Below are 23,686 nucleotides of genomic sequence, written 5' to 3'. Positions count from 1 at the left end.
TTTTCCTCTTTTTAATCCACGAGACCCCCGTCGCAGCCTCAGCGCTCGGCGCACCGTCGGCACCGCGGGGCGAGAGACGATCCTCCCTTGGCTCCGTCCCTCCCCCGCCAGCGGGAAAGCCCCGGGCGGGGACAGAGCCCCGGGCGAGGACGGAGCCCCGGGCGGGGGGAACAGAGCCCCCGGCGGCTCGGCCCCGACACCGCCCCGCGGCATGGGCGGCCGTGCTCCGCGGGCTGCGGGCCAGCGCGGCGCCGGAGCGCAGGTGGGCGGCGGGCTCCTGGCCTTGCCCGACGGCGCGGGGCTGCGGGCGGTGCTGCTGCTGCTGCTGCTGCTGCTGCTGCCGCTGCTGCTGCTGCCGCGGGCGCCGAGCCCCGGCAGGTAGGGCTGGCTCGGCCCGCTGGCCACGCCGGCGGAGCCGCGGAGCCGTCGGGAGCGCGGACGGGTCTTGCCGGAGCGGCTGTGCGAGAGCGAACGCGGAGCGGCAGGATGGGGAGGGGGCTCCGGGAGAGGCTGGGTACGGGGCTGCCGCTGGCTGCGTCGCTCGGGAGTTTTCCCCCGCTGTAGTTGGTATACTTCAACATTTCTGCCTTCCGACAGCTTTTAAGCCTGCCGTTTGCTTCCCTTATTGTGAGAGAACAGATTGTTACGTTTCATGCTGGACAATTAAATGTTGCGGAAAAGAATGCAGATTTTAAAATACGGGAGATGTTAAAAGGGGGACAAGACTTAGCATTCCAATACAAACAGTTAAAAGATGCGTTTTGCTGTTGTAGCTATTACTTATGCATAGTTCTAGTATTACTAGTTCTAGTACATTTGAACTATTACATAGTTCTAGTATTACTTAAAGGAGTTTTGTCTTCAAAACAGAGATTTTTGTAACAGTCCACATGGCCAAGATCTTCTATCTCTTGTGCCAAACTAGTCTGTGACTGAAAAGTTCCCAGACACTGAGGACTTGGTGATACCAAAATAATTCAGTGCTCAGTAACTGACTTCAAAGCATAGTGTAGCTTTCAGCCACGTTGTTCATTCCCCTTTGTGCTCAGAGACCATAACCACAGGTTGTTGCTCCACAGGCGTTTTAATTGGCATGTGACATTAATCTCAATTACATCTGAAATTCTCATTTCATAAATTCACCAGAATAGTCTCTTTAATAACCATCTGAGGGTTTTGTACACCGATTCTAACAAGCAGGCGTGTTAAAAGCAGATCTATTATTGCATTCTCTCCAGAGGTCTTAATGAAATAGTAATAAAAGAAACAGCTGGGACTTCAACATGGCTTTCCATGTGGAGGGACTGGTGGCCATAGTTGTCTTCTACCTGGCAATCCTGGCAGTAGGGATATGGGCTGCTTGGAAAACCAAGAACACCGGCAGTGAAGGAGATCGCAGCGAAGCTATTATAGTCGGTGGAAGAGACATTGGTTTACTGGTTGGTGGATTTACAATGACAGGTATGTAAAAAAACACTTTTTCATTTCCTAGCCAGCGTATAACTTGTCAGTTTTCCACCTGAATAAATTTCAGTCTGCGTGTTGAGTAATGCAAAGTGGGGAAAATATATATGCTTTATATATGTGCTTTTTATCCAATTTCTTAATGAATAGCCAAATGAGTAATCTGTATAAAAACAACAAATATTTGTAAATCTGACAGGAAGAATATATTTTCATTAGCTTTCATGTATTTTTATTCCATATTCATCTGTAGATCAGATATGTTTGGGACAAAAATATGGAATTAATACAGATTAATTAGAAAGTTTTAAAATAATTGTTATTGTTTTTAAAACCATCCAAATCTGTGTTATTCTTGGGTTTGTTTAATCTGAGTAAAATAAAGTTTATAGGGAAAATGATGGGTAGGAAGGGGAGGGTGTACAACATAAATTAGCTTTCCAAAAGAAAATTGGCACAACTCCAAACTTGTAGTTGTACGGATTTCAGCAAAATTATTTTGTGGATACTTTTAGCTTCTTTTTCAGCAGTTGGACAAAATAATGCATTACTCTCAATAGTAGTATCACTAAGAAAAGGCTGGTTGAAGGAGGAGTTCTTCACTGATTTTGTAAACAGTGCTCTCTAACTCCCAGAGCCAGTCAAACCAGCCTGGCTAAATAAGATATTCATAATACTGTCCAAAATCTCAAAACTTATATTATGGTATTGGAACAAAAATTTATTATAGGAAGAGTGAATTCACCTACCATTATATTAAGGTAAATTAATTTTAGGCATGTTTTTTTTTGTTATTGTTCTTAATTTAATCTTAATCCTGTTCAGGCAAAGCCCTTTCAATTGTCAAATTGAATTTATCTGACTATATTTATGTTTTGCTGTTTTGCCCTGTTCTGCTTTCACAATTATCTAATCAGGAAGAGACAGGTAAAACTTGGGCCAGAACTCTGCATTCTTTTTTTGAGATAAATTCACATTCTTTTGCAGGGTCATTTTGCTCATTCAAAGACTGAATATTTAGATACTGAGCAAAGAATGTTTGTAAATGTCAATAAAGTTTGAATACAGTCAGATGTTCTACTTTTTGCACTATGCTGTAATTTACTGTACCACGCATCCATCGGCTACTGGTGCATAAGGTATGACAAGCTCATAGCAAGAGCTGGTTAGACTGCTTTCTGCTGAATGAAACATTTTCAGGAGCACTGAAACCAGAATATTTTGCAGAAATACTGGTTGCCACAAAATGATAAACATTAAATCAGGGGAGTTGAGATAAAAAACGGCATTTCCCACAGAAGTGGCTACGACTAATGGCTTTGCATGTAGAAGATACAAATTCTGGTCTCCTTAATCCAATTTTGCATGAATATTTTGTGTAACAGCTGAAGCACAGATGAGACCTGAACTGGGGTATCCTATATCTCAGGCACATTCTGTAGCCACCACAATTCACACCCACACATGTTCATCCTGTATTGTGCAAGCTCTAGGTATGGCACAGTATCTCATCTTTGCAGTAGAATATCAGAGTGATCCCAAAACCTTTGGGCATCTAAAGCTGTCATGGATTTTGTACTGTCAGGGCTGACACTCTCTCTCCCCTTTGCCTTCCTTAAATCTGGCAATTAAAGCTTGATATGGCGACTAACCTACGCTTGCAGTCGTAGCGAACCACGCCTGGCGCATAAAACAGGGTCTGGGCGCAAACCTGCTGAGCCAGGGGTTAGTCCGAGTTTCGTCTCAGGGTGTTTGGGTCACTTGGTTTCTAAAGTCATAACAAAATTATGAAAGTAAGCTGATGAAAATCCAAATTAATTTTTACAGGTTGATAATATTTGCAAAATGGGCACATCGTTCAAGGACATACTTGCTTTTTTAAAAATGGTCGATGCTGATTTTCCACCTCACAACCATGACTATTCCAACATCATCTTTATGTTTTTCAGGTTTAATTTTCTAAATATAAATTAGAAAGCAAAGCCTACCCCGGTAAAAGGAAAACAAGAATTGTTTTAAAGATCTCCAGAAAGGATACTTTTTGTATGTACGTGAAACACTGTGGGTTATGAGATAGGGCCTTATTCTCTCTTTTTTGCCTGAGACAAACTCTGCAATGTTCCACGGGTATTGGCTACGAAAGTGGTAGAAGTTTCTAGGGTTATTTAGTGTAGAGGATGACAGCACTTAGCTTATAAATTTAAAATAAAATTCAGAACATAAACATCTTAGTCAAGATTCCAGAGTAATTATAGCTGATTTTCTAAATAACATAGAAAAATCTTAAAGAACTACCTATGAATAACAGCTGTGGATATTTTTGGATATTTGTGGATATATTCTATGATCCTGAAGAAGAAAAAGCTGTATCAACCAGCTACTGAAATGCTGAACACAAAGCCTGTTGACGGTTAAGTGTGTCTGCAAGTAAGATTATAGAAAGAGTGAAAAAGTTGAATTGTGGATGGATCACAGCAGCTCATATTAAAATGAAATTACATTGTACCATAGTAGACACATATAATCTTTGTATAATTTTTACATAATTATAGATAAAATGTTGCATTAAATACTAGCCTTCCTTATTTTTGTGAATGAAGTTTTTTTAAAAAGTTATATCTGCAACAAAATTGAATCTAATTTGATTTTGGTGATTGAGTTTAAACCTCAAAGGAAGTAGTTGATATTACATAACTAAATGCTCACCAACATGACCCAAAGGTAATAATCTATTGATGTAATTTTTTAATTAGATAGAGCTACGTACCCTCCCACATGAAAAAGGAGTATTACACAGTTCTATTTTATTCTAAACCTTGGATCAGAATTTTCATTTTACAGAACTTGATGAGTTTATTAAATAATTTGAATGGCCAGACAAAGAATTGTTCCTGAAGAAGTGCCAAAGGATTTGGTTTCCTTGTATATATCAATATATATCAAGAACTCAGAGATCAACTTCTGTGTCTCATGGGAACTAGAAGAAAAATTGCACTCCTTACCCTCAGTATTTGTCTGATATTTTTTTACAGTGCACGTTTTAAATGGATGTTGGTATTTGCTGCATTTTTTTTGTTCTTCAGATGGCAGGCAAAGAGAAGATTAAAATAGATTACCACATGAATGTTTCCATAGATTATTAAATATTGTATTCCTTTTGGCTGATTTAGGTAAAAGCAAAAAGAATTTCACCAAAAATAAAGGTATTAAACTAACTTTAAATTGTGGCTTAGCAAATGAGGATCAGAAAATTAATATCTAAAGTTGAAATCCCATCCTGTCTTATCCCTTTATTTCATTTCTATTGTATTTACCTGTGTTAGTGTACGTGCTGACTAGCCATTCACCCCCTCAGAAAAAGACATATAACACCTTCCTAGAGCTCTGTGGTCCTTGACAGATGTTCCAGAACAGTCATGTGAACAGAAAAATTGATTAGCAGCAATTTTTCAAACCCTAATCCAGAAATCAAGGAATAAAATTAAAAATAAAGGCTAAATCCTTCAGGCTGCCTTACACAGCAATATCTGTCTGCAGGGCAGACAGTGGAGGGTAATGACCTCTACAACATCACACAGAAGGGAATTGACTTGATCTCCTCCAGAGGAAAATGAGGGAGCTAGGCATGACATCCAAGTGCCCCTTGGAGAACATCTGACACCTCTGTGGCAGCCACTGGCAAATCAATGCAGCAACTGGAAGCCCCCTTCACCACAGCTGCAGCAATGCATATATGGACACAAATACGTGTGTCCTTGACTATGGAATATCATTCCCACCTGTAACCAAGTATATAATTAATGTAGAATTCATGCTTACGCATTTTCTGGGGAAAGAGACAAATAAGCTTCCTTTTCTAAATATTAACCTTTTGATATTGTATACAGGTGTTTATTCCATGCTGAGACACAATAGGCAACAGACATCCCAGGTAGTCACAGATTTTTCAGGTGTCTCTCAGGGGTCCTTACAGGGACCGGTACTGTTCAACAGCTTTGTTGGGGCTGTGGACAATGGGGTTGAGGGCACTCTGAACAAAGTTGCAGATGACACCCAGATGGGTGCTGTGGTTGATACTCTAGAGGGAAGGGATCCTGTAGAGAAGTACCTGGCCCAGTGTAAGAGGCCAAGTGTAGAATCCTCCAGCTGAATCAGGCCAAACCCAAACATGGATACAGGGTGGGTGGTGAGTGAATCAAGGCCAGCCCTGTTGAGAAAAACCTGGAATCACAGAATTGTAAAATCATCAGGATTAGAAGAGACATTTAAGATCATCAAGTCCAACTGTCAGTACTAGCACTGTAACCACTAAACCACATCACCCAGTGCCAGATCCAGACACCTCTTAAACACTTCCAGGGGTGGTAACTCCACCACCTCCCTGGGAAAGCTGTTCCAGTGCCTGACCACCCTAACCTAAATTTTGACCTAATAGTCAAATTTTTTTTTCTAACATCTAATCTGAATCTCACCTGTCTCAGTTTAAGTCCATTTCCTCTTGTCCTTTCACTGCAGGCTTGGTAGAAGATGCTGGCCCCATGTGACTACATCCTCCTATCAGGCAGTTGTAGAGAGAGATGAGGTCCAACTCTTCTCAAGACTAAACTTACCCAGCTGCCTCAGTTGTTCCTCATCAGACATCTTTTCTAGACCTTTCATGAGCCTTGTCACCCTTTTCTGGACACACTTCAGCACTCAATGTCCTTTTTAAAGTGAGAGGCCCAGAACTGGACACAGTAATAGAGGTGCCAATACAAGGGGATGATGTTTTTCCTGGTCCTGCTGGTTGCACTATTGCTGATGCAGGCCAGGTGCCATTGGCCTTCTTGGCCACCTGGGCACACCTTGGCTCATGTTCAGCTGCTGTTGACCAGCATCCCCAGGTCCTTTTGTGCTGGACCGTTTTCCAGACATTCTGTCCCAAGTCTGTAGCACTGCTTGGGGCTGTTACAGCCAAAGTCTGACTCAGCAATTGGTCTTGTTGAACCTCATGCACTTGGCCTCAGCCCACCTCTCCAGTCTGTCCATATCTTACACTCCTGCAGATCAGCACTGACCCAGCTTGGTGTTATCTGCAAATTTGCTAATGGTAGACTTAATACCCTCATCCAGATAATCAGCAAAGATGTTAAACAAGACTGGGCCCAGCACTGACCTCTGGGAGACACTGAGAGAATTGGGGTTGTTGGCCTGGAGAGGAGCAAGATCTGTGCAGGCCGGATAGCAGCCTTACAGTACCTAAAGGGAGCCCCTTTTAGAAAAGATGTTGATCAGGGCATGTATTGATAGGATGAGATGTAGAGATAGGGAACTGAAGGGTAGATTTAGATTATATATTTGGAAGAAATTCTTCACTGTGAGGATGATGACACACTGGAACAGGCTGCCCAGAGAAGTTGTGGATGCCCCATCCTTGGAAGTGTTTAAGGACAGGTTTGACAGGGCTTTGAGCAACCTGGTCTAATGAGTGGCATCCCTTCCCATCACAGAAGGATTAGAAATAGAAGATTTTTAAGGTCCCTTTTAATCCAGACAATTCTATAATTCCAGAACTCTGGCAAGCAAAGTATCATACTCCCCTCTATCTTAATTCATGCTGTCAAGAGTCCCAAAATCCCAAATATTTGACAACTTGGTCTTCTCATTAAGAACCACCCTTAACCCATCTTCCCCATGTGGTCCCATATCCCACCCCTTATCTCTGATACACAATGGCTGTTGATAACCAAAACTCTAGTTGTCACAGATCTCCTTGGGTCACTTCTTCTGTTGCTGTCTTTCTCTGCATGCACACCCCTCATCGAAGTCCATTATCCCATTTGCAGCAACAGAATGGTTCATTCCTGTGCTTCCAATTGCTGAAACGGGGACAATTGTAATTCTCTGGTCGCTGGAGATCTTTGATTCCAAAGCCACAGTGCAATTCAGCAAAATACCCTCTAGTAGTACTTGAGAGCTATCAAAGTCAAGCGGAAAAGAGTGGTTATTTAGCTCTTAATGAAATTTCTTAGGGAATTTTATTAAATTTTCTTAATTTGTTTTTCTCTCCAATTGTTTGTCTTAAAACAAAATCAAATTTTTTTTTTCATCTTTATGTATGATGGTGGATGATGGGAAAATTCCAAGAAATGTTTAAGGAAAATACATTTTGAAATATTGTGACTTTTTACACAGAAACCCTAACTACTCTTATATGGAAAAGTAAAGGCTTCTGACACAAACCAAAACATTACAAAAATCTAAGACTTGTAGCGGTCTGTCTGCCCTTGTTCAAACTGCTAACTTAGATTTATAAAACTTACTCATTATACAATAGAGATAATAAAAAAAAATCTTGCTTGGAATCTGCAAACAGGAAGAGATAAGCTTTATTACTTGATTAGTTACAAATTATTTTTGCAGATGTAGTCACAATACATTTCTGTGTTGGAGTTCTTCTCTCATATATACTGTTGATCCCAGATTCTCAAATGTAGAAATTTCCCTTAAAGGCAAAGAATCAACTTATTAAATGTCAGAGGTTGGTATATTAAAAATAGTGCTTTTTGGGGAGAGAGAGATAAAATCAGATTGGAGATATCAGATTGGGCTATTGGAAATAGCACATAGCCCTTATGGAATATGGCTCAAGGACACATAAAAAAAAATTAATCAAAGTTTGGAACTTATATAGCAACACCAAAAGCACCACTGTATAGAAATATTTTGAGAAAACAATTTAACAATGTTTAAAAGGTGCTTTTTTCATTAAGGTGCTGGTAAATAATGTGTTCATAAAAAGTTTGCTTAATTTAAATGTTCTTTTTCAGACTCCCCCTTACACCTCTTCTTTATTTGTACTAATGCAAACAAAACAGTAATGGTAAATAATGGGGGACTCAGCCCTCACATCTTCACTGATTATACAGAGACTTAGACACTTTGATGATTACCTCAGTCCATTTGACATCTTTTTTCATATGCTTAGGCTGTAAATTCAAATTAGGGCTGCTTTAATAAAAGAATGCCATGCCTGGCAGTTGTATTGTTCATGTAGTAAAAAATAATATATCATACATAATGACACCTTTGTTATACAATATGTGAGATTTTCTTTCTTTGTGGGCATTAAAGACTTTTCCATCTTTTCCTTTTCAGCCACATGGGTTGGAGGAGGTTACATCAATGGGACAGCAGAAGCTGTGTATGTCCCCGACTATGGTCTAGCTTGGGCTCAGGCCCCTATTGGATATTCCCTTAGCCTGATCTTAGGTAAGCAATGACTGAAACTAGTAATCCCTATTTTTAAAAAGTTCTGATATCAGGTTAATTCTCTGAAATAAAAAAACTGGGGTCTGATAAAAGGTTGCTGAGGTAAACTGGATCCCTTAGGCTAGTACGTTTGGTTATTGAAAAAAAAAAAAAAAAAAACCAAAACCAGAAAATCTCTATAAATAGTTTGATATCTCAAGTCTCCTAAACTCTTTGTCAGCACCTATTTGATTATTCCAACCATATTCTGCTGGTAGAGGGTAGGGAGGTATGTTTAAATTAACAATGCCAAGTTTTATATATTCAAGTTTTCTTTAATTGCCTATATATTGGGACCATGACCCAGGTGTTCAGGTATCAGTGCACCTATAAATCTTGGAATTAGACAAATATCCTTTTGGGTTAGGAAAGTGCTTATACTTTATGGATCTCCATCAAGAATCTAGGTAACTTTTCTAATTCTGTGTAGGAAGTATGTAGTACATTGTATGTAGCACATTAGACTGGAAACTGTCCCCTTAAAACTGGAACATGCAGCCCCTTAAAAGTAGTACAGTACTCTAAATCACATGTCAGAATGCAAATGCAGAATCCTGATATATGCAGGGTCAGAGTGTAAAATACAGACAGTATTGTAAGTTTTAATGCTGCAATAATGTTGCAATTCTTTAAAAAGCATGTTGTTACAGAAAGAAGATCCTGTGTTTTTCATATTTCCTTAACATGACTGATGTACTCACTTTTCTAATATTACTTAACCTCTCAGTCTATTCTGAGTCTATTCTCGGGGTCCTCCTACTTAATCTATCCCTTTGTTTCCTTTGGTTGCTTATCCAGATCCTCTTTCACATTTTATTTCCAATACAACTTGTTTTCCTTCCTCTTTCTTTTTTTCCCCTTGAAAATGCTTTCCAATGGTCTGTTCTAGTTATCCTCACTTCCCAGGCAGAAGCTTTCCCCACTCCAGATGTTCCTCTCTGCCATTTGCAGGCCAGCTCCATGTCTGGCAGTGGTTGCAGACAGAGGAAGGAATTTCTGTAGGCATGGTCTTTATATGAAGGTTTGAGGGGAGGAATTCTTTATCCTTCTGTAAACAAATAGATAATCAAAATTATAAATACAAGGATGGGAGAAATATTACTGCTTCAGACAGGAAATATTTAAGATTGATGTCATCTCCTTGTTTGTTCTCCATACATTTTTTTTCCTTATTTTTTTAAGCAATTTAGCTTTAAAGGTTAGAATACCTCCTATGTCCCTTGACAGCTGTTTGAACATTCTAATAGATTATGTTGTTTTTTCTTTAATTATCTTTTGCAATGATGGCATAACAAGTAGAACAGGAAAAGGATCCATTACCAAACCAAGAATCACAAAGAAAAAAAAAAAAAAAAGCTGATGGGCTTCTGCATCTACCTGCCTAAACACAGCATTCACATAAGCACTATACATTTGGATGACAGTGTGTGACTGAGTACCTTCTGCTCAGGGAACTTGATGAAATGAAAAAATATGAGTTATAAAAAGCAATACAAAGAAATTTGGAAAATCCTCTGCACAACACAATGAAGAAATGTCATATCTTGTCACGAGGAACCTAATTAAGGGCTGCCAAATGCCATACAGTACATCTTATTGGGAACTGACAGGGTTTCCAGTTCATTATTATACTTTATACAGCAGTTTAACAGTGGTAGGAGTCTACTTGGTTATAGCCATGTGCAGATCTCAACTACACAGGTTTCCATACATGGGCTCTTTCAGCTTTCTTGAGATAGGTCCTTCTTTTTTCCCAAGACAGAAAGAATTTGAGGAGGGGAAGCCTTTGCACATTTATGTAGATATCCAGCCCATATACCAGACAGACAGAGCAGAATTGTGATATGTCAAAATTCCTGAACATACATAAGTGAAATAACTGTGTGACAAATATTCATGGAATCTGACACCAGCAGAACTCAGAAGACATCCAACCTATCCTGAAGGTGTAGTAAGGTTGTTTCAAAAATACATAATAATTCTGAATTGTCCTGAAAGAATTAGATTTGCTTAGTGTGCACTAAATCACATGTGAAATTCTATTTCTGATTCAGGAGTCTCAGACAGTTTTATTTTTAGGACTATGTGAAACTTCATGCTGGATTCTGGTCTAAGAATCAACAGGATTAGGTGGAAAAGCCATTCTCTTAGGCTAATCCAAAATAAGACAAAACTCTGACAGCATCCATAATGGGAGATTACATAAACTGAGCCAGAAAAAAATAAGAAAAAGCCTCTTTTTAAATTATCGGACTATAGATACTAATGGAGTGTGTGTGTTTAAGTAATTCTGTAGATGTATGTAAGAGTTTCCAGAGGATATTTTAACTGTACTTTTTACTTACAAACAAACAAACAGTGTTGGTGACATTTTTGTACCCTTAACTGACAATGAATGTTTTATCCCTTAATGGTAATGCATTTCTAAACTGCAGCTGGTGTCTTAATGCTGCTTTTTCTTTGTAGGTGGCCTTTTTTTTGCAAAACCCATGCGATCCAAAGGCTATGTGACAATGCTGGACCCTTTTCAGCAGCTTTATGGAAAAAGGATGGGAGGACTACTGTTTATTCCAGCTTTAATGGGAGAAATGTTTTGGGCTGCTGCCATCTTCTCTGCCTTAGGTAAGGAATAAGCAGTATAAAAATTTATTGCAGGTAGAAATTATTAAGAATATCAGAAATGCATTAAAATTCTGTCTCCAAGTGGTAACTATTTAAGCCTAATAATTCAGACTGTGGCATTTCTAAGATGCTAACTAGCAAATAAATCCAGTAACGCTACCCCTTATTATTTTGATAAGGGAAAGACATGCAAAGTATCTATTCATTTTCACGTACCTTAAAGATGATCCTCTTCAAAAAGCATGAAAGCATTTAGGAACAAATTTCTGTTAATAGTAAGGGTGACATAAGTGATTGCAAGTGCCCCTTTTGTGTTAAATCTGACCCAGCTTTTCTTTTACATCTCTGGGATGAGAGAAGTCGGTCAAAATTTTTCTTAATGATATGTAACAGTATTTCCAATGCATCTAAACAAACCAATCCTTTGCACATAGGAGATCTACATATACAGAACATTCCATTACACAAATAATAGAAGTAAACCAGATGCTGATCAATAAATTGAAGAATTATTCAATTCTAAATGGATTTCTTCCTGAAAAAATGAAGAAAATACTTAGGAGTCAAGAAAAGATTTGGAGAATTAGTGAAACTATGACTCAATAGAAAATCACTCAACTACTCATCCAGTCCTGAAAAAAAATCAGCTTCCAGGGTTTTTAATTATATTTCAGGCCTGAATTTAGCAACCCCTTTAAGAACAGAGAAAGCCCTTGAGTTGAAGCACCAGTAATTGGCTTTTACCAGCTAATCATACTAATAATGCACATGCATGTGGTAATGCCTTCTAGCATAAGCTATTTTAAACAAAAATAAACTTTGAAGGTACTCTCCAACTGCGCTCTGATGAACTGTAAAGCAATGGGGAGCTTGTTTACCACAATTTCATCACTAAATCCTTAAAAGACTAAGAAAAAATGCATGCTGAGGTGATAGGAGTTGAATAACTTGAAGAACACTCAGAATATTTGGAATATTTTTGATTAAGGACAAGCCATTCTCTTTTATTTCAACACAAGTGGTCTGAATACCTTTCTAGATTTATATAACAGCTGACAGTTAAAGACAGTTAAAGACTGTCTCAATGAGTATAAGTATAATTGAAGATTTTGATTTTAACTATTCTGTGAATAATCTAGTTCCATTTCCACACCTATCCTCACTGATGAATGTTTAATCCCAGTACTTTTCACTACTTGCTCTTCATCACGGCTCCTTGCTTGGCAGGGTTGTAGATGGGAAACACTGGCCTTAAAGCTGTGGAAAAGCTCTGAGCTTGTAATTCTTAAGCACATGAACTTTGAAGGCTCATTGTGCAGCAAAACCACATCTGTCAGCTCCCAGAAGCTCATATATATCACACATCTTGTTGTCTTCTAAGGCCAAAACTCTTCCAAATATGTGCTCCATAATATCCATATACAATAACTGCAAGCACTAAAAGTTGTTGGAAGATGTTTCATTTAAATCATTCTAATTAGATGGAGAGGAATTTTTTTAACACAATCTTAAAACTTTGCAATCACTTGAAATAGCTAATATATCTAAGGGAAATGTAAAACCATCCTGATAGCTGCTGGAGGGGCAGTGCAGGAGGACACAAGCTGTTCAGGAGGTTTCTTGACTGCACTGGCAACAACTTCCTGACACAAATGATCAGGGAGCTGATGTAGGGAGGTGCTCTGTTGAACCTGCCACCTAGACACAAGGAAGAACAAGTCAGAGATATAAAGGCAGATTTGGCTGCAATGTGCATGAGATGATGGAGTTTGTGGTCCTAAGAGGGGGGAACAAGGGAACAAGGCAAATATCACAACTGCAAACATAGACTTCAGAGGAGTAGAGCTGGGCCTTTCCAACATTCTGCTTAGAAGAACCCTGTGGGAGACTGTCCTGGATCCAGAAGAACTGGTTGATATTCAGGGATTACCTCCTCCATGCTCAAGACCAGTTCATCCTAACAAAAGGGAAAATGTGGACTGCTGTTGAATGGGATGGGGCACCTCGTGGCAAAAGATGTGGAAAAGGCTGAAGGTATTCAGTTCCTCTTCTGTTTAATTCTTTGCGGGTAAGACCAGTTTTTAGGAATTGCAGGACCCTGAGAAGCCTGGGAAAGTCCAGTGCAAGGAAGATTTGGGAAGAGAACCAAGTGAGGAAACTGTAAAATACACTGGACGGACACAGTTTCATGGGACTTCAGGGGATGCATCCTGCAAATGCAGTGTCAGCTGGCTGGTAGCACTGCAGGAACACTCTCAGTATCTTTCTGAAGACTGTGGCAATCAGGGCTGTGCATAGCTGGTTTTCCCTGACAGAAGACAAGAGAGTGAAGTGAACAGAACAGACCTTGAGCAACTTCCAGTAATGAAGTGCTGGGACTCTTTTCTCCTCCATTTCCTAAGAACCGGGAAAATGACAGATGCTAAACTTAGGCCAACAGGAGCATCTCTTTTCCCATTCTCTTCAAAGGTGCAGAAAGGGTGTGCAGAATACAGAGGGGGGGAATTATTAGTGCTAATTAGTTACTAAGTGTCAGACCAGAGCTGATAATATGCAACTTGACAAAGGTGGGCCTTCTCATCAGACATGCTGTGAGATACACACTAACACACAGTGCTTTGGTTTTCCCCTTAGGTGCGACTATAAGTGTGATCATTGACATTAATGTCAATATTTCAGTCATTATTTCTGCCCTGATTGCCACTATGTACACACTTGTGGGCGGGCTTTATTCTGTGGCCTACACCGACGTAGTTCAGCTCTTCTGTATCTTCCTGGGACTGGTAAGTTTGGCCTTTTTTGCCCTGTTTTGTCAAGGATTTTGCCTTGAACAGCTAGAAGGGTCAAGTGTGTTCTGGGGTGTACCAGGCACAGCATTGCTAACTGGTCAGACTCACAGAGTGCTGTCTTTTAAAAAGAGTCTGCATTTGCATCAGTGTACAGCCCGTACTTTGGAAACAGTGCTGTCCAAGAGGCCTGATTCTTTTTGGCTTTTTTCCAGCCAGTCTGGCAGTCCAACCACTCTTGCAATTTTCCTCTTGAGTATGTATCTAATTCAGAATAGGACTGGTGCTGACTCCTTCCCTGTCTGTCTGTAGGACTGTGGCTCGGGTACTGGAAGGAAGCATCAGACACAGGAAGCTGTTGGTAAAATACCAGAAATATTGTCACTACACCTGCAGAGTTGATACTCGACTGCTTCTCTTTTCTGTGGTTGTCACCTACACAGCTTAGTTAACCTCCTGTTTACTTAGTTAACCTTCTTGGTTTTTCCCTCATTTCCCTCCACCACCCTTGGAGACCACAACACATGAAGTCTCACCAGATGTCTTGCCTGTTTTAGTGTGGTGAATATCCCTCATCAGCTATTAATGATATGCTAGTGGGTAGCCTTTTATTTACTGCTGTTCTTTAAGCTCCATATTGAAAAACATCAGTGTGACAGGGTCCAGATCACAAGGGTGCAATCAAAGAAACTGCTGGCTTTGCCAGCAAATAAATTTTATTTACAGTAATAGACAGTCACAGGTGTGCAGAAAACTGCAATATGCTAAAATGAATGGAGTGGCTCAAGATGAAGGAGCCAAAGGGCACCTTGGGGGCCTGGTGTTCTTTCTCTGCTTTCAACAGAGTTCTTGTGCAGCTCTAAGGAAATTGCTTCAGCCAGTGCTTACACAGGTGGTCACTAACCAGCTGTGTGTGTACTTATGTTGTGGCATCTTACTGTGAGGACTATGGCCTTTAAATGATTTAATGGAAATGGTGCTAAATAGCCTGAAAAAGCAAACCCAGGTTCCAACTGGCCACCTCAAATGTAAAGCTATTCCAAAACTTCTTCCCTCATATCTTTGCTCTTCATCTGATTGATGGGGAAAATATTATCTCTTTCCCTAACATTAAGTGTTAATATTTGTGAACCATTAAGTTTCTACCGATGCCATGCATTACAGAAATTCCCAAAACTGGAGGTAGATCAAAGTACATAAATTGTCTTCCATTGTGATCAAATCATGAACCACTAGAGAGCTTGATCCCATGGGAATAACATTAAAATCAGCATGAACCCGATGGGGGGATGGGAAATCAATGAAGGTTGTACAGAAGTCTTCTATATTATTAGATCTATAGTTTTATATTGTTTTGCTTAATTCAGGTTGGGCTCTTTACATAATTTCCCATTTGAACAGCCGTAATGTAATGCTGAAGAACCCATATTCATGAACTCAAGAGTGTGATCAGCGAAGCTGAAGAGTCAGTATCTAAATGTTCATGCTCTAGGGAGGCAGGTTTAGATGAGATGTGACAGTCTCACAGTAGATGTCACAGCAGAGGATGGCGCAGGTTCAGTTATGCCAGCAACTTCTCCAGGCTCTGGAGCAGTTTTTACTCCTACTGTCACAGAGCTTTGCTGCTTCTTCCTCTAATGTCTGGTTTCTCTCCTATGCTTATCCAAGACAAAAGGCTTGTTGTAATCATCCCTGTTCCTCCTTTCAGCACAGCTTTTCCCTTAGGCTTTCATAACCACTCCATGTGCATCTTTTTCTCTTTACAGTCTCATGTAGTGTCTCTCCTTCCTTCCTCACCTTGCTGTACCCACACCTGCGATTGTCATCTTATCATATTTATCTTGCCTGGTGAGACTTTCCCTGAGCCTGTATCCCCACTATTATCTGTTCATCTCATCTGTATTATTAATTCCCCATTCTAAACTCTATATTTTCCCAAATAATTCCCAGGAATAGTTCAGGGCTGTCATTTTTTGCAGGAAAAGGAGTCTAAATATATAGATGTGTATACAGATATATAATTATACATACATATATATTTATGTGTGTGTGTGAAAATGTTGACATCCCAGTAAACTGCAGGGCCAAAGAAAGTGTCTTGATCTGGTTTATTTACTAATGAAAAGGTAGTCCTTGAGACCACAAAGAGCTAGGTTACTGTGAGGAGCTGGATTATTTTACAAAACCTCGTAATGTATTTGCAGTACAGTACCAATGAAACCCTGGGCTGTGGCATGCAGACTCCAGATGGACTTTTAGACATTTACCTTACTGAAAATCTCAGCAGAGTATGGCCAAACTACATCTGTTCTGAAGTTCATCACTTGGATGTTTGACATTTGAGATTCAGAAACAAGAACAAAAGAAGTCTGTTTGACACCCTTGTTCCCCCTGAATTTCTCAGGAAAGAGAGTATTAATATCCTTTAATTTTGACAATATGCTTATTTTCCCTCAAAATATCTTGAAGACAGTTGAAAAATGTTGGTGCTCTTTCAAAAAAAAGCTCAGGCAGAGATTGAAATGGAAATCTTTCTGCCCAACTGCTTAAACTGACAAAGTTTAACTGAGGGCAGAATCTTATGGTACAGGACAAACTGCCTGAATAACAGGCAGTGCTACAAAATATTCTTCATACACTATTGTAATAATTGTGCAACAAAATAGGGAAAGATGTTTGACTTTCCCCTCCCTGCTCCTGTTGCCCCTATACACTTAACTCTGGTCAGTTGTGATTGTGGCAATCTGTATGGTTTTGGATATCATTGGATCCTTAAGGATGCTGTGCTTGTGATGATCTAGTCCACATAGTGCAAAGCCTGGTTTTCACCTTGGTCGAAACTGCTGAGTTTCTCCTCCACAGAAAGTCAGCGACTTACGCAATTGCAAAATGATTTTGCAAGTAAATGCACACAAAGTCAGTCGACTAAGGAACTGGGGCTTCTGGCAGAAACCATCACTGGCAAGACTTTTTTGATTTAGATAAGAAATAAAGAGACTGAAAATGGTCAAGATACCCCTAGAACACATCTTTCAGAAAAGTACTGTAACACTGGGCTAATATTAGTTCAAGAGGCAGAGAGATGAGGCTGCAACAACAGCAATCCTGTCTTTTCGTAGTCTTCCAAGACTTAGTTTAGTATTGAATTAAAAACAAATTTGCAAGCCTTCTGATGTGATGTCTCATGCCTGTATGCTGCCATGTCCTGATGCTATTAAATGAAAATTTGAAAGTAAATATTTCTCTACTGTGTGGTCCAGGAAAGAGTGTAAACAATATATGAGAAGGTTAGGTAAAATAAAACAAAGTTCTATAAATGTCTCTTTGCTGCTGATTTTGCAGTTTTTATTGATTAATTCTCTGCACACACTCTCCAGAATACATGTGAGATATCCACTACCAAGCCCTCTGGATTTCAGAGATGTTCCACCTGCACAGAATCTGACTTCTTGCAAGTCATCTTGATAATTTGGTATTCAATCTGTAGCAAGCAAGAATAAGAAGACTAGATGAGTATTAATATTAAAATTTCACAGATTTAGAATATCTTCTTTGCACCTGAGCACATTGTTTTTCTTTGGTTTCAGTGGATCAGTGTCCCCTTTGCCATGTCCCATCCTGCAGTAACAGACATTGGGCTCACGGCTGTACACCAGGTGTACCAAGCACCTTGGCTTGGATCTATCAACTCACTTGACATTTACACATGGTTGGATAATTTCTTTTTACTGGTAAGTAGTGATTTGTATGAAGGAGTGAAGCATTAAGCACTTACACCATGTTATTGTGACAGGTGAAAATAATAAAGTCTAGTTAAGAGTTTCTATCAAATGGAAAAGTTTTACCCTCTTGACTCCTGCTTGATATTTCTGTACATTTGAATGATTTCAGGGACATATCAGCCAGCATTGCCAGGAATGCAATTTAAATATCATCAGGCTGAAAGAGCTGACATGTTAAAATTAAATAAAAGTGTGCAGCTAATGCTTAACTGATGTCATTGTTGGCAGAGGAATTCATATATTGCAGAAGGCAATAAATGCATTATACAAATGATAAAATAGGCCTTAGGTATAGGTGAAGAAAAAGCTGTGCAGAGATGGATGGCAGAAATTCACACATGCACACATGCCAGAATGAACCAAGGTCTTTCATTATTTAATACCTATATATTACACGTGGGATCAGTGGTTATGAAGTACTTTCCATTAGAGGATGTAGAAACACATGCTAACATTTTCCATTCTCAGTGGCCCTATGCAAATTTACACTGGTTTTATTATCATGTACTTTGGGATTACATTTTCTGGGTTTTTTTAAAATCCTCTCAGCCAAAAATCTTCAGGGTTCTTTTATAAATAGTCTATTAAAGCATTTTATTTTATTCAGCATTCTCTCAGAAATCTGAAATATGACATTAGCTCAAGTGGCTGTATTCTGTCCTGTAAGCCCAAACGTTTCATTTCTGCCGTTGACCAAAGGAAAGTTCTGATATTGCCAAATTATGACACATTTTCTTTTTCATCTCGTCTGTTTCATTATAGCTCAAGAAATTTACACCTTCTTGAAAAGCTTTGATAAAGGAACATTATTATCAAGGCAGCAAAGAAAAACAGTCATAAATAGCAAGTCAAAACCAGACTTGTCTGTGAAACTAATTTAGTCCCTATGTGTGCATGAAGCTATATGAAACACCTGTATACACACTTTGTGGTCCAAATGCCTCCTGCCTCATTTAGTGTATAGAATTAAGCTATGAAATTTGCTTGGTTTTCTTTTCATGCTGTTACTTGCTTACTTAGTGGAGACAATTCAAATCCTGCTCTCAAGACACAATTGTTAGCACTCTAGTTTTCAACCTTTGGTAATACTCTTTCGTGTCATATTTTGCAGAAATAATTTTAAGTCCAATCAGGATCTTCAGTTACATATCTTAATAAAAGAGAAGGGTTTTCACCATAAAACAAAATTTTTTGTTTTTTGGTTTTGTCTTCCATTTCTATTGGTATTGTATTTGCTGAAGGCAGTGGGAGAATAATTTTTCAGATTACGGAATAATCAATGTATGCAGAATGTCTCGCCTTCTGCAAAAGACTACCTGAATTCAAAGGAAGATAAAAACTTGCTTTGGCATCATATCAGAGTCTAATTTTAGTGGTGGAGGAGTACTGGAGGAAAAATTCTTCAAATATGAAATATGAAAATAGTACTTTTCATAAAGCTTTATCAAGCAAAGTGTTGATGCCAGTCGTATAAAATCATATAAAAAAATAACATCTAAAAGAATGGCATTTACGTGGACTGACACAGGCTTGACATTGCTTGTGAGAATGAAAGTTGCAATTATTATCGGCTGGCTGATATTATAAATGAAATTATTCATTATTAATTATGATAAATTATAAAGTAACAATATGGCTTTCAGCATTCAAGTGATCCTTGTACATGTATGGTGATAGTAAAACGATTCAGCTACCCCCCAGCCACAGCATGCTGTTGTGTTTGCAGACATTAGGAGGAATTCCATGGCAAGCGTATTTCCAGAGAGTTCTTTCCTCATCTTCTGCCACATATGCTCAAGTTCTGTCATTCCTGGCTGCTTTTGGCTGTCTCGTGATGGCTATTCCTGCAGTACTGATTGGTGCGATTGGAGCATCTACAGGTAAATTATTAAAAATCAGTAGTACAATAAATGTGAAATGAATGGTGCAATAAATGTGTGAAAATAAATCTTGTGTTAGATGTAGGTGACATATAGGTTAGATAGCCAGGTGGCATCATTTTTCAACTTACGACTACACAGAAAAATAATGCTATAGAATATTACTCCCAAAGGAAATTGTTCCTACTGCATTGGATGAAATTAAATAATTTTGTACATTCTAGATATCTACAGGCACAATACTTCTATTCAATGTTTGCATTAGATTCTGGTACTTTTATTTGGTTGTAACAGCAATAAGGGGAATGGGAGCTGTTATTTAGCCTGGAGAAAAAGAGACCGAGGGAAGACATTTTGCTCTCTACAACTACCTGAAAGAAGGTTGTAGCAAGGTACATCTCCAACATAACAAGGAACAGGACAAGAGGAAATGGCCCCACGTTGCAGCAGGGGAGGTTTAGAATGGATACAGGAGAAATGTGTTCACCAAAAGGTTTGGCAAGCACTGGAACAGGCTGCCCATAGAAGTGGTCAATTCACCATCCTTGGAGCTATTTAAAATATGTGTAGATGTGGCTCTTGGGGATGTGGTTTATTGGTGGGCTTGGTGGTGCTGGGCTAATGGCTCAACTCAATTATCTTAAAGGTGTTTCCCAACCTAAATGATTATTTAATTTTTCAGAAATTTCTTACTTTGACCAATATATCCTTGCCAACACTTTTTTGTCATAGTGAGAGAGATCCCCTTCACAGTGACTGTGTAGCTAAACTTTTAAAAATATTCTGTTAGAAATGTTTACATTGCTTTGAGCCCTGTCTGTAATCCAGAAGAGTAAACACATCACAAAAAAACATGGATCCCAGACTTATTTTATTGAATAAAACTACATTTATGAGCAATTTAAAGTTTATTTTAGAGACAAGGGAAAATGCTGAGTAGAATTAAATCTGTCTAACAGAAACTAGTGTGACACTGCCTCTCTGAAATGCCATTCGTCTTGCTCTAGTAAAAGCTTGTTCATTGAATGCACATGAAAATGTGGTACTATGAGTAGCTTGCTGTGCATGAAGTCAAGAGGTGATGTGGCTGCTAATGTTACTTATTTTATTATTTTTTATTAGATATTTATTATTTTTATTATTACATCCTTGTGTCCATATTGCAGCTTGGAACCAGACTGAATATGGTGTGCCGGACCCCAAGAGCAAAAAAGAAGCAGATATGATTTTACCCATCGTGCTGCAGTACCTTTGCCCAGTCTATATCTCGTTCTTTGGCCTCGGTGCCGTATCTGCTGCTGTGATGTCCTCAGCTGACTCCTCAATTTTATCAGCAAGTTCTATGTTTGCTCGGAACATTTACCAGCTTTCCTTTCGGCAAAATGTGAGACAATTTTTTAGTTTTTACTTCTAAAGAAAATTTTAGGTGAGGCCTTAACTAGGTGATACATAGACTATAATTTCATAATAAAACACCTCTGTCATGTTCCTGCCTATAACTAGAAAAATAATTTAATTACTAACAGTATGTTTAAAAAACTGAAAATCATAAAAATCATTCTGGTTGTGACTGATGACAGAAGTGAAAAAGCTGGCCTGGGGAGGGCAGCTGTCAAGAGTTCTCATGGAACTGCAATTTATCCAAATAGCTAATTACTGTTCCTACAAGTGTAAGTTCTACTTAAATTCTTCACAAAATGAGACATTTTTCTAATGTTTCATTTATTGAGAAATTATTTGGCAACAGAATGGTCTAATGAGTTAGAGTTTTTCTTAGGAAACAGAGAAGAAGAAATTCTGATGCCGACAGGTTTTTTCTGTTTGAGACATACTGTGATTCTATTTAGAAGTTATTTCTTACACTGCTGTTTTTATTCTTTGACTCATCATCAAGCTTTTTGCTATGTTCAAAGAGTAATGGTTTTGGGAATGGCAACCATAACACTTTTTTCTCTGAGCTTGAGATTGAAATAGAGATATTAGTTTGCAATTATTATTGAATGAATCATGCAAAGCTTTCTTTTACAATTCAGTATTTTATATTGACTGTAATTATATTGACTGTAATTTATATTGACTTATATACAGTCAATATTATATATTGACTGTATATAAGTGTAGGCATACATGTAGGGACATGAAAAAACCACCTAACACTGCCCTTTCTTTTGCAGGCTTCAGACAGGGAAATTGTGTGGGTCATGAGAATCACTGTTCTTCTCTTTGGAGCATCAGCAACAGCAATGGCACTGCTGGCTTCGTCAGTGTATGGCCTCTGGTACCTCAGCTCTGACCTGGTTTATATCATCATATTCCCCCAGCTCTTGTGTGTGCTATTTATTAAAGGAACCAACACCTACGGTGCCATTGCAGGATACCTGTTTGGCCTCGTCCTCAGAATAACCGGAGGAGAACCGTACCTCTACCTTCAGCCCTTGATCTTCTACCCTGGCTGGTATCAAGATGATAACAATCTCTATATCCAGCGATTCCCATTTAAAACACTGGCAATGCTCTCCTCCTTCTTTACTAATGTCACAGTCTCCTACTTAGCCAAATACTTATTTGAGAGTGGGACTTTGCCACCAAAGCTGGACTTTCTTGATGCTGTTGTTGCCAGATACAGTAGAGAACACATGGACAAAGCAACTCTTGTAAAAAGTGACAATATTGTATTAAATGAACTTGCGCCTGTGAATCCACGACACAGTCTAACTTTGAGCTCAACTTTCACAAACAAGGAAGCCTTCAACTACGTTGATTCAAGTCCAGAACTGTCCAACACTGAAGATAATTAAAAAATCTTGTAGCCACAGTCAAAACAATGAGAAGCAGGATATTCTGCAAAGAATAGTAAGAAGTGTTTTATCAGAAGAAAAGCAAGAATTGGGAATAAATGCCACTGCACATTCTTTAAGTTGTATCTAGGAGCAGGAGCATCCTATGGGAAGAACTCTTTTTCTGCTATTATCTGATATGTTGGATTAGATCACAGAGTGTTTACTAAAGTATGCACTCAATCCCATTCCTTTTATCCAGAGCTATATGCTGTACAATTAAAAAAATATTAAAAATTTAAAATATATGTAGAAAAAATGTGCAACAGTTCTTAGCTAGGATATCATATGAAGAGATTATAATACAGTAAGTCTGAAATATTATCACTCAGCATTTTCTTGGCATTAAGTGAAAATATATTGCCACAGCTATAAGTGATTTATTACTAAAGAGTTAGTTGCTTGAGCAAAGACAGATAGACAACTTCCCTGGGGTTTTGGTCTGGTAATTTTTTTCCTCATAAAGAAATTTAAGTAATACAATCTAGTATTTTATTATTTGTGTGATACAGCAAAATGTACAAATAGTAATAAATTTCTCATAGGAGTGCTAAACATGATATATTAATTTTTAAAAGTTAAAATTAAATCACCAGTTTAAAATTATGTTATACCTGATGTGAGACAACCTTAAGCAAAACATTTTAATATAGATGTTCTCTTTCTTCTTCTGTGGTTAGTGACTGTCACCAAAATTATTAGAGCAATAACTGGAGTTGAAATTCAGCTTGTGAAAAATGGCTCTTATAGAAAAACTCATAAACTAAATAGAACTTTTCAGTGTCGGGAGAAGAAACGTTATCCTGACTTATCATCAAAATGAACACAAGCAAAGCAGTCTGACACCAAGCTACTTCACCATTGAAATAAATATTGAAAAGTAAAGAGAATCAAGAGGGCTTGAAAAGAGAGATGAGAGGGTTTTCCTTGCAGAAAAATCCCAATTTTCACTTACTAAAAAAGCTATTCCTAAAGATGCCAAAAAGTCTTTTGGCTTGGTCATGCTGGAATTACTCTGGAAAATC

At 38.6% G+C, this 23,686-nt stretch overlaps 1 protein-coding gene across 1 annotated transcript; it reads left to right on the top strand.

Moving 5' to 3' along the window:
- The first annotated feature begins 1,283 nt into the window (after positions 1-1,283).
- On the top strand, positions 1,284-22,746 carry SLC5A7 (solute carrier family 5 member 7). Its single transcript, XM_058856504.1, has 8 exons — positions 1,284-1,461; positions 8,602-8,715; positions 11,221-11,376; positions 14,011-14,159; positions 17,750-17,893; positions 19,671-19,824; positions 20,991-21,208; positions 21,999-22,746. The coding sequence occupies exons 1-8, from the start codon at positions 1,284-1,286 to the stop codon at positions 22,620-22,622; spliced, it is 1,737 nt and encodes a 578-aa protein (XP_058712487.1). The 3' UTR covers positions 22,623-22,746.
- Positions 22,747-23,686: the final 940 nt, after the last annotated feature.

The sequence above is a fragment of the Poecile atricapillus genome, chromosome 1 (assembly GCF_030490865.1).
Source record: "Poecile atricapillus isolate bPoeAtr1 chromosome 1, bPoeAtr1.hap1, whole genome shotgun sequence".
Taxonomy (NCBI): Eukaryota; Metazoa; Chordata; class Aves; order Passeriformes; family Paridae; genus Poecile; species Poecile atricapillus.
This window is presented reverse-complemented; position numbering and strand designations above follow the sequence as displayed.

Coding starts and splice junctions, on each gene's coding strand:
- SLC5A7 (XM_058856504.1), top strand. CDS start 1,284: ATGGCTTTCCATGTGGAGGGACTGGTGGCCATAGTTGTCTTCTACCTG. Junction 1,462..8,601: donor TGGTGGATTTACAATGACAG/GTATGTAAAAAA, acceptor TTTCCTTTTCAG/CCACATGGGTTGGAGGAGGT. Junction 8,716..11,220: donor TTCCCTTAGCCTGATCTTAG/GTAAGCAATGAC, acceptor TTTTCTTTGTAG/GTGGCCTTTTTTTTGCAAAA.